The sequence below is a fragment of the Didymella exigua genome (genome assembly GCF_010094145.1).
Source record: "Didymella exigua CBS 183.55 unplaced genomic scaffold M421scaffold_46, whole genome shotgun sequence".
NCBI lineage: Eukaryota > Fungi > Ascomycota > Dothideomycetes > Pleosporales > Didymellaceae > Didymella > Didymella exigua.
In genome coordinates this window covers 177,592-190,864 of record NW_022984820.1, presented here as the reverse complement: position 1 = coordinate 190,864, position 13,273 = coordinate 177,592, and the positions used below count along the sequence as shown (strand labels likewise).

The 13,273-nt window shown below is 55.0% G+C and overlaps 6 protein-coding genes across 6 annotated transcripts; 2 read left to right on the top strand and 4 right to left on the bottom strand.

Annotated features, from left to right (window-relative positions):
* Positions 1 to 325: 325 nt before the first annotated feature.
* M421DRAFT_306116 (uncharacterized protein) lies at positions 326 to 1,101 on the bottom strand. Its single transcript, XM_033589155.1, has 2 exons — positions 523 to 1,101; positions 326 to 476 (listed from the first exon to the last, which is right to left on the bottom strand). The coding sequence occupies exons 1-2, from the start codon at positions 855 to 857 to the stop codon at positions 335 to 337; spliced, it is 477 nt and encodes a 158-aa protein (XP_033444052.1). The 5' UTR covers positions 858 to 1,101; the 3' UTR covers positions 326 to 334.
* Positions 1,102 to 1,346: 245 nt separating this feature from the next.
* On the bottom strand, positions 1,347 to 2,961 carry M421DRAFT_104241 (uncharacterized protein; the record flags this gene model as incomplete). The annotated part of the gene is made up of 4 exons (XM_033586997.1): positions 1,347 to 1,661; positions 1,710 to 2,461; positions 2,510 to 2,860; positions 2,907 to 2,961. The coding sequence occupies 4 exons, from the start codon at positions 2,959 to 2,961 to the stop codon at positions 1,347 to 1,349; spliced, it is 1,473 nt and encodes a 490-aa protein (XP_033444051.1).
* A 1,175-nt stretch (positions 2,962 to 4,136) lies between these two features.
* On the bottom strand, positions 4,137 to 6,212 carry M421DRAFT_425500 (uncharacterized protein). The gene is made up of 3 exons (XM_033594094.1): positions 5,964 to 6,212; positions 4,601 to 5,911; positions 4,137 to 4,552 (listed from the first exon to the last, which is right to left on the bottom strand). The coding sequence occupies exons 1-3, from the start codon at positions 5,989 to 5,991 to the stop codon at positions 4,371 to 4,373; spliced, it is 1,521 nt and encodes a 506-aa protein (XP_033444050.1). The 5' UTR covers positions 5,992 to 6,212; the 3' UTR covers positions 4,137 to 4,370.
* A 374-nt stretch (positions 6,213 to 6,586) lies between these two features.
* Positions 6,587 to 8,200, bottom strand: M421DRAFT_425499 (uncharacterized protein). The gene has a single exon (XM_033594093.1). The coding sequence runs from the start codon at positions 7,813 to 7,815 to the stop codon at positions 6,610 to 6,612; it is 1,206 nt and encodes a 401-aa protein (XP_033444049.1). The 5' UTR covers positions 7,816 to 8,200; the 3' UTR covers positions 6,587 to 6,609.
* A 321-nt stretch (positions 8,201 to 8,521) lies between these two features.
* M421DRAFT_74369 (uncharacterized protein) lies at positions 8,522 to 10,976 on the top strand (the record flags this gene model as incomplete). Its single annotated transcript, XM_033597034.1, has 2 exons — positions 8,522 to 8,621; positions 8,755 to 10,976. The coding sequence occupies 2 exons, from the start codon at positions 8,522 to 8,524 to the stop codon at positions 10,974 to 10,976; spliced, it is 2,322 nt and encodes a 773-aa protein (XP_033444048.1).
* Positions 10,977 to 11,320: 344 nt separating this feature from the next.
* M421DRAFT_9404 (uncharacterized protein) lies at positions 11,321 to 11,933 on the top strand (the record flags this gene model as incomplete). Its single annotated transcript, XM_033598166.1, has 2 exons — positions 11,321 to 11,494; positions 11,547 to 11,933. 2 exons carry the CDS (start codon positions 11,321 to 11,323, stop codon positions 11,931 to 11,933), a joined length of 561 nt encoding a protein of 186 aa, XP_033444047.1.
* Positions 11,934 to 13,273: the final 1,340 nt, after the last annotated feature.

The window sequence follows — 13,273 nt, the reverse complement described above, 5'->3', positions numbered from 1 at the left end:
CTGTGACAATATCAGCGCATCTTCCACGGCTGGGTGTAAGTGTACACGCACTGTTCATAGCTCAAGAATTGACCGGCACGAAGTCCTTGCCTGCAGGGCATATTCTTTGGTGGTATACCTCGGCAGTCTTTTAGACAAAAGAACCATGGCTGGGGACAGGGTCGACGAGGCGAGGTTTATTGACTCATTGAATCGAATTCTAAACAGTGAAGATAACGTAAAGGATGTGGTAGATAAACGACAAATGGTAAACGACGCGATAATTTACGTTCACCTGCACCATAGGACGCGTATCCCTTGCTCCTCCAGATCATGACCTTTAAGAGTATTGTAATCAATCCCTTCCCCTCATGCCGATCGCAGAAGCCGCGTGCGGGACAATGAGAAATTCGGTAGGTTGGAGAAAATCGGGCTGAACGCCATCGCCGCGTCGCGTAACCGAGTGATTGCCATAGTACGTGTATCTGATGGGTCCCCTGTTCAAACATCAGATCCTGTCGTTTCTTCAGGAAGCGCACTTACTGCTGAAAAGTATATTGCACAGTCAACAGACCACCGATGATACTTGCGCTGTCAATCTGAACAGCCACTCCGCCAGGCACGTCGACTTCTATGCCCCTGCATTGCTGATGTCCATCGACCCTGCTGTCGATACTGCAGCCATCTGTTTCGAAAGCAGGCTGGCCAGATCGACCAGCTGCACCTGAGATGCTGAAGCCCCATGCCCAGCAGGCTGCGGCTGAACAGGTGCCATTGAATTTCTGCACAGTCCAGGAATACGGGGCCGTCTCGTTAGGGTAGGGTGCCGCGATGCCAGTAGCGGCAAGGAGCGCAATTGCAAATGCTTTCGGAAGCATAGCGGTGCTTGGAGGGACGAGAAAGCGGATGATGGAGTCGATGCTTGAACAGATGGCAAACACGCGAAATGTTTGCTGGAGTGTGGAATTCGACAGGGATTGGCTGCTCCTTATAGTCGATCGCGGACGTGGACAACAGTGAGATCCTTCAAGTCACGATGCAACGTCGTTACTTCCATAGAAAAGTAAGGTCGTTCAATGTAGGATTTGTCCTCTGAATGTCGGACTGCGCAATGATGAGGCTGGGCTTACATCTCGATCAACAAGGGCATGATGCGGGAGACGATACATCATGTCGGCGGTTCCGCAGATGCATCGTATCGATGACAATCAGGCGCCAGGGCTCGCGCAGTGGTTCGCTCAGCCCTTCGGGACTCGCTCTGGTGTCATACCACAAAGTACGTGTCCTGGGTCACAAAACTCCTGCTAGCGCTCCAGACGCGTCTGTATTCAGTCGCTGTCATAGGGAGACCATTGGTCTTGGAATTGTCACACATTGTCGAGCTTGTGGGCGTTGGACTTTCTCTTGCTGATTGGGGAGCCAGTGTAGACCTGACCGTCTGTCTGAGCTCTCACCATGGGTGGCCGCCTCATACCACTGGGCAAATCAAAGGGACTGGCGTGGTGAGACGACCCGAATATGCCGGCTTGCCTGAGACCGGGTGTCGTTGCTGGATTGGTCGGTTCGTCAGACCGTAATGGTTGTGCGAGTGGATCGTTGAGGAATAGGGCGAGAAATTGCTCGACGAGGTCACGCATTCGGTCTGGCTGAGCGTGCAGCGGTTTTTCCGTCATGTGTTGTCTCTGGAATGTTGTCAACGAAGAACAGGGGGACCTGAACGTGGTACGAACCAAAGCCAACACAGCACCTTTGTACGTTTGGTGGTAGATTTGCTTGTACTCCTCGTCTTTCGCAGCATCCTCTGCGGTCAGCTCCTCGAATGCAGGTTGACTTTCCTCGAAACCAGGAGCCGTCGAGGCGCGACGAGACTTCACCCTCTTTCTTTGTTGTAATCCGTGCATGCGCATCGCCGCCATCACGACCTTTGTGAGCGCTTCCTTGTTCCTCGATTCTGTGGTTGGTTCTTCAGGCTGTAAAGAGATCGTATCTACCCGTGACAGGTGCGAGCGTCTCTCAGGCCCGTCTGTTGTATCCCTCCGACTGAGCGGTCTAATATCAGAATTAATGCTATGAGATCGAGATAGCTGACGAGACGTCAGACGAGGCAGAGCGCCATGGGCAGACGAAGGCCGAGACTCTGGGAAGGGAGATGCCTTCAGTTCGATTGAGATGGACTTGCGGTGGGCGTACGGACGTTGCGACTCAGTTGCTCGAGCTGCTGCTGCTGCCACACCTACTCCACCTTTGCCTTTGGCCTTCCTCCTCGCCAATGTTGCCTCTTCAAACAGATCTCGTTTGCGCTTAGGTGACTTTGGAGCGGGTTGATATTCGTACAATGGGGCCAGGTACTGAGCTTCGATCTCAGCAGTCTCGTCGGCGGTGCTCAGCACTGGCGAAGGCGGGAGGCCCGAGGAGTATATTTTGCCATGCAAGAGACCGGACGATAGTGGGAGTGCATGTACGCGTAGCTCAGGCAAGAGCCCTAGCTGAGCGTTAGGGGCGTCTTATGAAGAGGGTGGTGTTGGCAGACCTTCGCCTGGTACAGCAGCAATCGTTCCATAGATGAGGATCTCCGTTACCTTGGGCTTCGATATCTCAATTCCTTGGCTCTCCACTTGGACTAGGACGCCAATCGGTGACTGCGCTCTCGCCAGCGTCCACCAATTTTGGACGCCATTGTTTGAAGCAGCTGTTGTGGGCAGACTGAGCAACGTTGACTCAAACCATGCCTCTGAAGCTTCGCTAGTCGTCCAGACGTCATAGCTGGGCCCTACGGCGAGGTATAAGGGTATCTTCGCGGTGTCGACAGTCGAGAGGAAGCGTATAGTCGTCGCGGATATCGCTGGGGCAGAGGTATCATGCGGGGTGGAAAAGCCGATATCTGCCTGTTGTTGGCATTGTACAAGCGTTCAAAAACGCGTCATTACCTCTGATAGACTCGCCATCTGAGAGCAGGATGTCTCCGCTCCAGACGTCGGCCATTGTTGTTGCGGTGGTCTCGAGATACAATGCCCACGATGACGCGCCGCTCCGCGCTAGTCAGACGCGACTGCACGTGGGGCTGGATTCCTCCTTCCTTCTTCAACCCCTCCTTAAAACGCTGCCCCTCCTTCTAAAAACGTTGCCCCGACTTCTCATGTCTATTAACATGAAATGGTCTCCAAAGCTCAATACAACTGCTCCTTAATGATGGTTGGGAATTCTGAATCCAAGGGCGGGAACTTTACACGATCGAGCATATCCCTACGTCCCGTTGTAGGTTAGCATCCGTGCACCTACTACAATGAGCGATGGTCCAAAATGATTTTTAACAGGAGCAATGGTGAGTTGCATTCATCAGCAAAGTTGGCCGCCAAGCTTTTAATAGTCGTAGAACACTGACTATCTCCTACCTAGTAAAAGACTTTTCGTTCGTGCTTTGTTTCGTCGTTGTAGTTCAGCCACAGCTTCATCGAACGTGCTTGTGTAATTCCTCTCTGAGATTTCCCCGTACCCCTTTGTCAACTGCTTTTGATCAAATTCATTCACATACATTCATTGCTTCTGTGCTTCGCCGGGACCTACCTCACACCGACGTGGCGACTCGCAAGTAGCACACTGGTGACTGACATATATGTCGCTCAACTACACATACAATCTTACGTCTTTCACTATATTACATAATCGACTCGAAATCTTTCCACATAAAATGAATCACAAGAGTACCGTAGGTGAACCGCGGAGTCCAGCCTGCAGGATGTAGCAGCGGCGTATCGAACGTGTCGGAGATGGTAGGCAATACGTGCGCAGCACTGCGCGAACGCGGCGCAATGTCTATGTTGTTGGAGCCGCCCTGCGGCGGGAAGATGGCCGTCGCGGAGGAGAGATTCCAGTGCTTTGTCATGATGGCGAGGTTCTTGACGTTCTTTAGAGGGCCGGAGAGGAGTGCGCCTTGGACTTGCGAGTCGGACGGGGTGATGTTGTACACGACCTTTGATATGAGGTCGCGGAAAGAAATGTGGACGAGCTCGCCGGAGGACTTCGTGACGGCGATGCGGTGGGTGCAATATAGGCGAAGAGGGGAGCGCAGAGTGCTTCGTAGATGTTGAGCTCGTTCATGCTGGGGTGTATGATGGTGGTGGTGAAGACCAGATTGTCGAAGCTGGTGGTGATGATCATGGAGGTTGGCAGTGTTATGAGTCTAAGTATGTACCATGGAGTATATACATGAGACTAATTAATTACCTCGGAGAAGTCGAAGACGGTAGAGAATGTTTGAAAGTAGAAGAAGTGGTCTAGTTAAGTTCATGTGTTTGCGCAAGTTGTCTTCATCCCAAGTTACACCTACCGTCACCTAATCTGTGGTGATCTATTATTTTGTCATGTACGCTTTGAGATATCGAAACAACTAATTACAGCTTCGCTTTGATGGGTACGGGATTCCGTGCTGTGCTCTCAACGGCGCCTCGTGCGAATGATGGCCCGTCGTAGATGTCGCGCTCGACGGCTCTTGTGTTGATAAGGTGAGGCCCAAGCTGATCGACGCTCTCGACGCCGAGCAGGCGCATGCATGTCTCCGTCTCCGCTTTGAGGACTACTCAATGTCAGCGATGTTCCTTCGCAGTCGGAATGTTCGACTTACTCTCAAGCACGCGCTCAACGCCCTCCTGGCCACCAGCGCCCAACCCAAACAGCGCCGCACGCCCAACGCCAACACCTCTCGCGCCCAAGCACAGCGCCTTGACAACATCTGTGCCGCGCTTGATACCCCCGTCGACCCAAACCTCGATACGATCAAAGACCTCGGGGCAATACTTCCTGATCTCCAGCAGCGTATGCACCGCAGGCGGCGCGGTATCCAGCGCTCTGCCACCATGATTCGACAGAATAATCGCCTTGACCTGCGGCGCGTAACACGACGCCAAGTACGCATCCTCATGTGTCTGGATACCCTTGAGCACGATGGGCTTGTTTGTGTGTTTCGCAAGCCACGGCAGGGTGGAGCGCCATGTCAGGTCTGCTGCGGTACCCCAGAACAGACTCTGCCCCACACCTGCGAGTTTTGGCGTCTTCGCCTCCGTCGAGGTCTTGCTGACGCTCTGGTCTTCCTGCACGGCTGCGCGGACAGACAGGTTGGAGCCGACGTTCTTGCTACGCTCGTCGTGCTCGCGCTTGCCCGGCACGGGAGCATCGAGCGTCAGGCAGATGAACTTGATGGGGTCGAGGTTGTTCATGCGGGCGAGGATTGCCTCGCTCTTTGCGCGCTCGTTCTGCACGTAGAGTTGCCAGCCGAAGACTTGTCCGGACTTTGCGTCGGCGATGATTTGCTCTGGGGTCATGGAGGCGTTTTGCGAGATTACCTGCATGGCGCCGAATTTCTCGCAGGCTTGCGCGATGCCCCATTCGCCGTCTTGGTGGGCAAGACGTGCCATTGCTGCGGGAGAGACGTAGATAGGAAGCTTGACCTTGTGGCCGAGGAAGGATGTCGATGTGTCGCAGGATGTGCAGTCGACGAAGACACGGGGTCGGAGGAGGATCTGGCGATACACAGCACCGTTGAAGGTTTTCGATGTGAGGTCATCTGAGGCGGAGTAGTAGTATGCCCAGCCCTTGTAAGGGATTTTCTTCGTCGCAACCTCCTCAATCTCATCGATGTTGAGGATGCTCTCCAGGTCCACCGGCCCGTCATCCTCGACTTCACCTGTCTCCACGGGTGTCTTCTCTTCCTTCGGCAGCGAGTCGGGGTTGATCTTACCGAGCTTGTCTTCGGGCTTGAGGTTCTCTTCGAGTAAGCCTGGTGGGTGAATTGGGTCGTACTCTTCTGTTGCGTCGCTGCCGGCAAGCTGCAGGATGACCTTGCTGCCGCCCGGATGTTCGGGGATGAAGCGTGTTACATCGTAGACGTCTCCGTAGAGGACCACCCAGCAGCTCTCTGCAGTGTTATGTTTCGAGACTGCCACGCTGTCAGTCTCATTACAATTGCTTCCGAAAAAGCGGTCACCAACCTTCCGCATAGTCAAACACCTTCGCCATGTTGTGTGCTTCCAATGTACGATTTCGAATGTGGAGAGGGACCGGAAACGCTCGAAGTCGATAACACTCAGCAGACTGCACGAAGATCGAGAAAAAGCAAGAGGAGAGTAAGACAGACGGAATCGCTCGACGGCCGAGAAGCAGACGCCGACATGATGTACGTCCGGCGGCTCATCCCCGCAAAACCGCAGCTCACGCGGGTCGTGGCGTCGCAAAGTTCGGGGTATCGAGTCCCTGAACCAGGAAGGACGGCCCGCATTTCTCAATGCAGTGGCCAACGCGGAAGTCAGCCGGAAGTCTTGAGGTGTGATTGGTGCGAAATTCTTCGCGAGTCCATCTTCAGCAACCGACTGTAGCATGGATGGACCAGGAAGATGGTTACTGGACATGAAGTTGTGAGAGTGGAAGTTAGCTTGAGCCCCCAAGGATTTGGTCGAGTCTGTTCTGGTATTGTCGCGAGAGGACGTCAAATTATGGTGGGTTATGTCAACACGACTCTGGGCACATCGGCGTCTGAACCGGCGGCCTATGCGCCTTGCTCGAGCATCCTGCAGCGTGGCAATGCAAGCAGCCCATGAACACGAACATTATTGTTCTTCATTACTATGTGAGATGCGTCTATGTGAAGTCATATACGACTAGGGCCTGGCTCCCTTCACTCCTCTGCTTTAGCACGATGACGTTCTGCTCGTCGAAGCCGACCCAGCCTCGGTTTACACTCGAGTCGTCGAAGCTCTGTTCAAGCGCAGACTTCAGTCCAATGTTTCGTTCACTCTCGGCATCTTGAGCGTCCTGAGCATCATCCATAATCTTCGATGGCTGTACCCTGACGCTCAATTCGCCGTTTCTGAATCGCCGCCGATTTGCAAGTGAGGCCGTCCCGCCTTCTAGATCCCAGACTCGTAATTCATCACCAAGTCTGCTGACAGACACGGCCTTACCGCGCATGCCAACGTGTGCGCCTGAAATTGAAGATGTATGGCCCCAAAGGCGGTTACCCGGACCGATGGATAGGGTGGATGCAGTAGACTTGACGAGATAGAGAGACAGGGTGTTGTCTGGGTGGGCTACCAGTAGGTATGGATGCGAATAGGACATGGAGGTTGGTTTGGAGTTGCTCGGAGCAGCCACGGCTGGAGGCTCGCGGGGTGTGCCGGACGGTGGAGAGGATGAGCGAGTCGATGGTGAAGACAGTGGTAGGTAGTTTGAGAGCGTGAAGGAGTGCTCATCAGCTGCTGTCGCTAGTCGTGACCCAAGCAGCTCGCCCTTGTGCGAGAGATTCAGCTCCTGGACGCCGACTGTCCAGCCGGATAGATATGTAGGTAGTGAATATGCGATTGCGGCTGTCATGCTTGTCGCTGTTGTGCGCAAGGACAGAGATACGGGAGGCCAGGCTGTGTGAGACCGCAACGAGTATAGAAGCCTCGGAGGGTTCAGATGTGCGGACTGTCTCTGCTCTTCTTCGAACGTGTACAGCGATAGAAGGTGATCTTCTGTCATAGTGAGAAGATACGGCGAAGACATGGCCAGGGCCGACAGCATTCCGTTCGATGAAGGTGGGTGGGTGAACAGAATGTCAAACTGTTTTGAGCTCCGCCGTAGTTCATATATAGAGAATGACCCATCTTCGAAGCCTAGAACGACTCTTTCGCACCCCTCGTTTGCTTCATTCGAATCGATAGCCATGGCCACGGGCGGTTGCAGGATGTCTGTCGCAGTCGCACTGAACGGTGTTGATGCAAGCAATTCGCGCCCATCTTTCACGCCCCACGCTCTCAGTCCGCCTATTGAGTCTGCCGCGAAGATTGTGCTATTCGACAGCATGACCAGTAAGGGCGGTTCTGGGGGCCGTTCAGAGACTACAATCTCACTGACGGCGCATTTCCCCTGCGACCAGTTGTGGCGCAAGCGATATTGCTGCTTCCACTTGGTATTCGCGCCACTCTTGACTAACGCGCCGTCGTCCAGCCATCTCGACAATCTTGAAGAGTAGTGCAAGCGGTCGTGTGCGCCGGGGCTCTTGATGCCGGGGATGCGGGATGCGCGGGGGAGGACGAACGTTCGATAGTAGGCGGCTTTCCAAAGCTCAGAGTCGACTGCAAGGCGGCTGTACTTCTTCGAGATCCTGCCCTGTCAACATGGATGCTCTAACGTTACTTCGGTTTATGTACCTCTGGGAAGTCAAGAGGGACGATACTGGCAGGAACGACAAAACGCGCACCAGCAACTCGTCGCTCAACTTTGATAGCCTGTCGGCCTTGATCACGCGCCGCACCTTCGCTGGATGATCGGCTCCATCTGCTTCCTCTCGGAACCTCTTCATAACAAGATGATGTGTTGTGGCAAAGGTGCAGCGTGCCTCGGGAAGATGTGGGGTGCGTTATCGATAGGTTTGTCGCCGCGTGACTGCGCGTTGAATTAGCGCGTTTTTCGACGTTGCCGCCTGGCACCAGACATCCTTAGCACCGAATACTTTGGAAGGCATCTTTCACCTAAGCGACCTTTTTCGTCTGACTATGATTCGTTGACTATGGCGGACTTCACGGTTTGGGTTGAGAAGAACAGAGGCCTGTGGTCTCGTGTTTACGATGAGGTCATCGCGCCCGATTGCGAGAAAGAGTGGAAGAAGAGTACGAATTTGCATGCACTATACGCGTATAAAGTGGCTAACGACGCGTCAGGAGAGGAAGGACACCAGAATGAGCTGGAAAGGAGTAAGTATGAGTGATATTAACAAATTCCTCGACTAATCAGCGTCCATAGGAGACGAAAACCAGCATCTTTTGTTCAATCATATCAACGAGCAGATTGTCAGAAATGCAAAAATCATGGAGGAGAACAAAAGATTGGAGAATGAACTGCGGCAAAGGGCTGAGAGTGTAGCACCGTCAACAGCTCTCAAGGACACTGCTACGGACGTGCCAGAGGAGCAACACCGCGGTCTCGCCGAGAAGTACGAGGAGTTGAGCAAAAAGTATCAAGATCTTTCTCAGAAGATCAAGTACCTCGAAAGAAAGAACAACGCTGTCATGCAGAAGAACAGGGACATGAAAGAAAGTGTACGTGCATGGCAGCAGTACGCAGACCGGGTGAAGCCAAAGCAGCGACGAAAGGCTGCTGCGACAGCCGACGAAACTCCATCGAGATTATTGGCCGTTCCTCACAGCGACGAGGCGTCACCCCACATGCCCTCGAGCCCAGGATCTGCCAGTACTACGCAAACGCCTCTACAATATGCCGCTCGAGGACGATCATCCCCTGCCCCCGGTATTATACTTGCGGATGCAGAAGCTGAGGCTGCGGAATTGCCGCATGAAGGCGAAGACCTGTCGACCAGTGCATCAGTCACGCCGAGAGTTCCTCCAGCTGCGAGCTTTCACGGACATGAAGGCGCAACACACGACTTACCTTCGCTGAACACTAGGCTCAACAGAACTTGCCGATCCCATGTTGAGGCCGACGCAGTACCAAGCTCTAGCCAGACTACAGTCGATGAAGTCGCTGATCAAGCGAATCGACGAACCCAAATTGTCAACGACGAAGACGACTGGCCGCAAGTCGTTTCAGAGCGGTCACTCAAACGCAAGCGAGGCCAGCAATCAAGGTTGGAAGTCTACACTGGTCGATCTTCGGACGGAACTCCAGCCAAGCCCCATCGTATCAAGGACGAGCCAGTAAGCAGTCCCCCACCTGGCACTCATATCCTCACACGTACGGAAACGATTGACTTGGATGATGCAACACCCCATGGCGCCGAAGCAGTCAGGGCTTTGCAGAGAAAGCCTTCTTTTCACTCCAACACGACCGGTACAATCTTGCATCAACGATCTGGAAGTGCGCCATTCTCACAAGCTGCGAGGCACGAGGAGCTGCAGAAAGAGCATATGGAAAGAGACCAGATGTCCAATGTTCGAGCCAAGCTTCAGATGGCTGCTGACGAATTGCGGGCGCTCAGCGAGCCTACAGGACCACACGTGGCGGATCAGCACATACTCCAGCCACTCGACCCAAATACTGTCGCACAAACCACGGAACGCAACTCAAACAAGCGCACGAAGCAAGCTGCAAATAGGCGTCTCGAGCATGGTATACTCGCAGAGTCTGGTGAAGCGCCGCCGCCCGTAGATGAGAACGAGCTGAGACTACCTCCAAGTGCCGCTCGAGCGCGTCTTCAGAGGATGCGGGCTATGAAGGACCCCCAAACACCTACGAATCGTCTGCAGCGTACAACAACTACTTCATCGCCGCTCGTAAAGCCAGAGCAGACGCAGTCGCCTCCAAAGAGTGCACTTCGAGCTGTCCCAACGCCGTCAGGTCCTGGTGGGTCCCGGAGGTCTGCAGTCAACGCTCGTTCGGACCAGCGAAGCGAGATCATACCTGATGATCGACCAGTCTGGAGCATGCGCGCTCCTGACAAGCGGCCTGCTCCACGAAGAAGCAATCCATCCCCGCCTGTCGGGCAGTCTCGTCTTCGCGACAAGCCGGTCCAGGAGCTCAAGGCTCACGACTTCAAGCCAAATCCAGCGTACAACAACGGCTACACTTATGCCTTTTCGGAAACGGTCCGAAAGAGGGGAGATCGTTTGTGTCTCCCAGGCTGCACTAATGAACAATGCTGTGGCTCCCACTTTCGCCGACTAGCCGAGGCCTTGGGCCCTCTTCCTACAGCGGACGAAGAGGCTCTGCTTGAGGAGTACCTTGGCGACGCCTACAACACGATCATATCGACGCAGATGTCCTCAGACGAGCGCGCTGAGTTAGTTCTGCAAGCACGTACAAAGAAGATGGCAAAGGACAGTGGCAAACATCGAGAGGCCTACGAGCGACGCCGGACACCGCCTGGCTTCTGGCGTGTGGACTTCCCCTCCACACAAGAACGAGAGATCGATAGAGGTCGAGCGAAGGAATTGGAGGTGAAGGCCGTACAGGATCGCTGGCTTGAGGCACACAAGACGGGCGGGAGATGGATGTTCCGAGACGAGTGAGCTCAGCCTCTGAATTTGATTCCCACTTCATGCAGTATCATCATTGCGAATTGTGACGATGCGCGGATGAGAGCGGCCCCTTTCTTGAGGTGGTGCGTGTACCGTCAGGACGGGTCGTTATCAGCACCACGACCGCTACTTCCACTCCAAAGGACGACGTCACTGCCTCCTCGTCCAGGCCTCACACCACGATTCCTGCATCTTGATACCAATCTTTCCAATCGGACATTCGCGTGCCGTCTCCATCACACACTCGATGCGTCACCGCCGCGTGCTGCATCATTGACGCCGGCGTCCACAACCTATTCCAACGCTTGGACAAACCTGCGCGACAGCAGGTCAACATGCCCGCCATCTGGGATAAGATCAGGCGAGGATTCGGTCGCGCACCGAGCGTACCGCCGCCACCTCCAGTTGGGTCTCCAGTTGCAGACCTACCCTACGACGAGGCTGTCGCAGCCACTGCGGCAATGATTGAGGAGTGGAGGATGACGCAGCCAGTATTCCCTGATCTTGAGGTGCCTGTCTCTGCTGTCTCGGACTCCGTTTCTATACTGACTGTCTCTGCAGCTGGGGCTTCCGCAGCCCAAAATGAAGCCCTGGTACTACGGCTGCATCGGCGGCGTCCCGATCCACACACTGATCCATCGCACGTGGACAAGCACACGAGACGGCATCCGCACGAACCGGTACATGCTTCCGGCTCGATTATACGCAACTCTCTGGCTGTCGCTGCTGGCTGCTTCTCTTGGACTGTTTGCGGTGGGTATACCCGAGGGCCTGGAGGCGGTTTCAGACCAGCAGAAGGCCATGGGGCATCATGACTATCGAGGGCCTGTCTGCGGGCCGTTCCCAAGGGGTCGCTTCTACCGCATCATGGCGAGGCAGATGGCCAATACGCTTCCACTGCTGGTCACCTTGACCATCTTCTTCTTCCCGGCTATTGTGAGGCCTTGAGGAGTAGTGATACGGACGTGTTGGAATCATGTACAGTATGAGTAGCATCAAGTTGAGAAATCACAGGCTAGCAGTCCTGACGTCTCAGCCCTATGCCAAGAAGCCACAGATCGATCACGTTACACAGAGACCAGGCGACTGCAAGTCGGAAGAGAATGTGGGGGAGGTGTGTGTCACATGCCAGCATCATGTGTCTTGTCTGGTGATTGCCTGATGAGCGCGGCAGTGTGCAAGGGTGTCATCTGTGCAATACAAACGGCAGATTAATGCAGTGTGGGGAGCAGACGGTGAGGCGCTCTGTTTGAGATAAGACATGATGGTGCGCATCGTGCAGTTCGTGTGGTGGAGCAGCTGCGGCATCACGGGGGGTTCTGGCAGCGGTTCGCGGGGACGACGCCTCACTGCCGGGCGGGAAGCGGCATTTCTACAGCACACTGAGCAGAGAACGAGTCACCTTTTATCAAGAGTGCTTGCCAGACGTCGGTGCAAGTGCCCGGCTTGATGAGCGGAGGTTGCTCGAGCGGCAGCGGCTGGGAGGTGGAGAAGCCTGGCATGGCGGTTGGCGAGCGTTTGATTCGTCGGCTCTTAGCGCGTTTCCTCTCGGCATTTTGGTGAAGCCATAAGAGCTCCCAGCGCCCGTGACCCTCTCATGTGACCTCCACCCTCGACGCACCCTCTTTCGCCATACAAGCGTATTCTCAGCGGCCTGGACGCGACTATCACAGTAAGGCACCCTCCTCTACGCCTGCGATCTTGCAAAACCGATCGCTTTCCCCGTTCCTCAAGTTTGCAGGTTCATGTTGGAGCCCAAGACAGCTGATCCATACTGACCATCCAAGCCCTCACGTGTATCCGCGGCGGGCACGAACTTCAACATTGCTCAGGTAAGTCCCCGTCCCACATATCTTGCACGTCGGTCGCGCCTCTTGGCCTGGACGTCGCATCGCGCTGCGCAGCAACACAAGCGCGCGAGTACGCGAGGGGACATGCGATCCGCCTGCGATGCTCGCGACAGGACGGCGGGCGTCGTGGCTGTCTCCCGCAGCTCGCTGGCGTGTTGTTGTTGCGCCGCGTCCCGGTGCTGCTCGGCGCGCGCATCCACGACGTCGAAGCGAAGCACGACGGCCTTGTGCACTGCGCGACGTCCGCACATTCGCACGATGCAACGGGCCCCTTTTCGAGAGTGACAGCTCGGTCGTGCCACGGCGACAGGCAATCAGCGCGCCGCCTCGTCTGCTTTGCTGGACGCTGTGTTGCGTTGATGCTTGACATTCTCCCCCCCCCTGCCCGCGCCCGTGCTAACATTTGTCGTTCCCCAGGCCTCACGGTGCGATTCTGTA

Excerpts from the sequence above, each read along its gene's own strand:
- M421DRAFT_306116 (XM_033589155.1), bottom strand. The coding sequence starts at position 857 with ATGCTTCCGAAAGCATTTGCAATTGCGCTCCTTGCCGCTACTGGCATC. Across the intron at positions 477-522 it reads GTGCAATATACTTTTCAGCA|GGGACCCATCAGATACACGT; the intron begins GTAAGTGCGCTT and ends ATGTTTGAACAG.
- M421DRAFT_425500 (XM_033594094.1), bottom strand. The coding sequence starts at position 5,991 with ATGGCGAAGGTGTTTGACTATGCGGAAG. Across the intron at positions 5,912-5,963 it reads GGTGTTTGACTATGCGGAAG|TCTCGAAACATAACACTGCA; the intron begins GTTGGTGACCGC and ends ACAGCGTGGCAG. Across the intron at positions 4,553-4,600 it reads CGTTGAGCGCGTGCTTGAGA|TCCTCAAAGCGGAGACGGAG; the intron begins GTAAGTCGAACA and ends GACATTGAGTAG.
- M421DRAFT_425499 (XM_033594093.1), bottom strand. The coding sequence starts at position 7,815 with ATGCTGTCGAATAGCACAATCTTCGCGGCAGACTCAATAGGCGGACTG.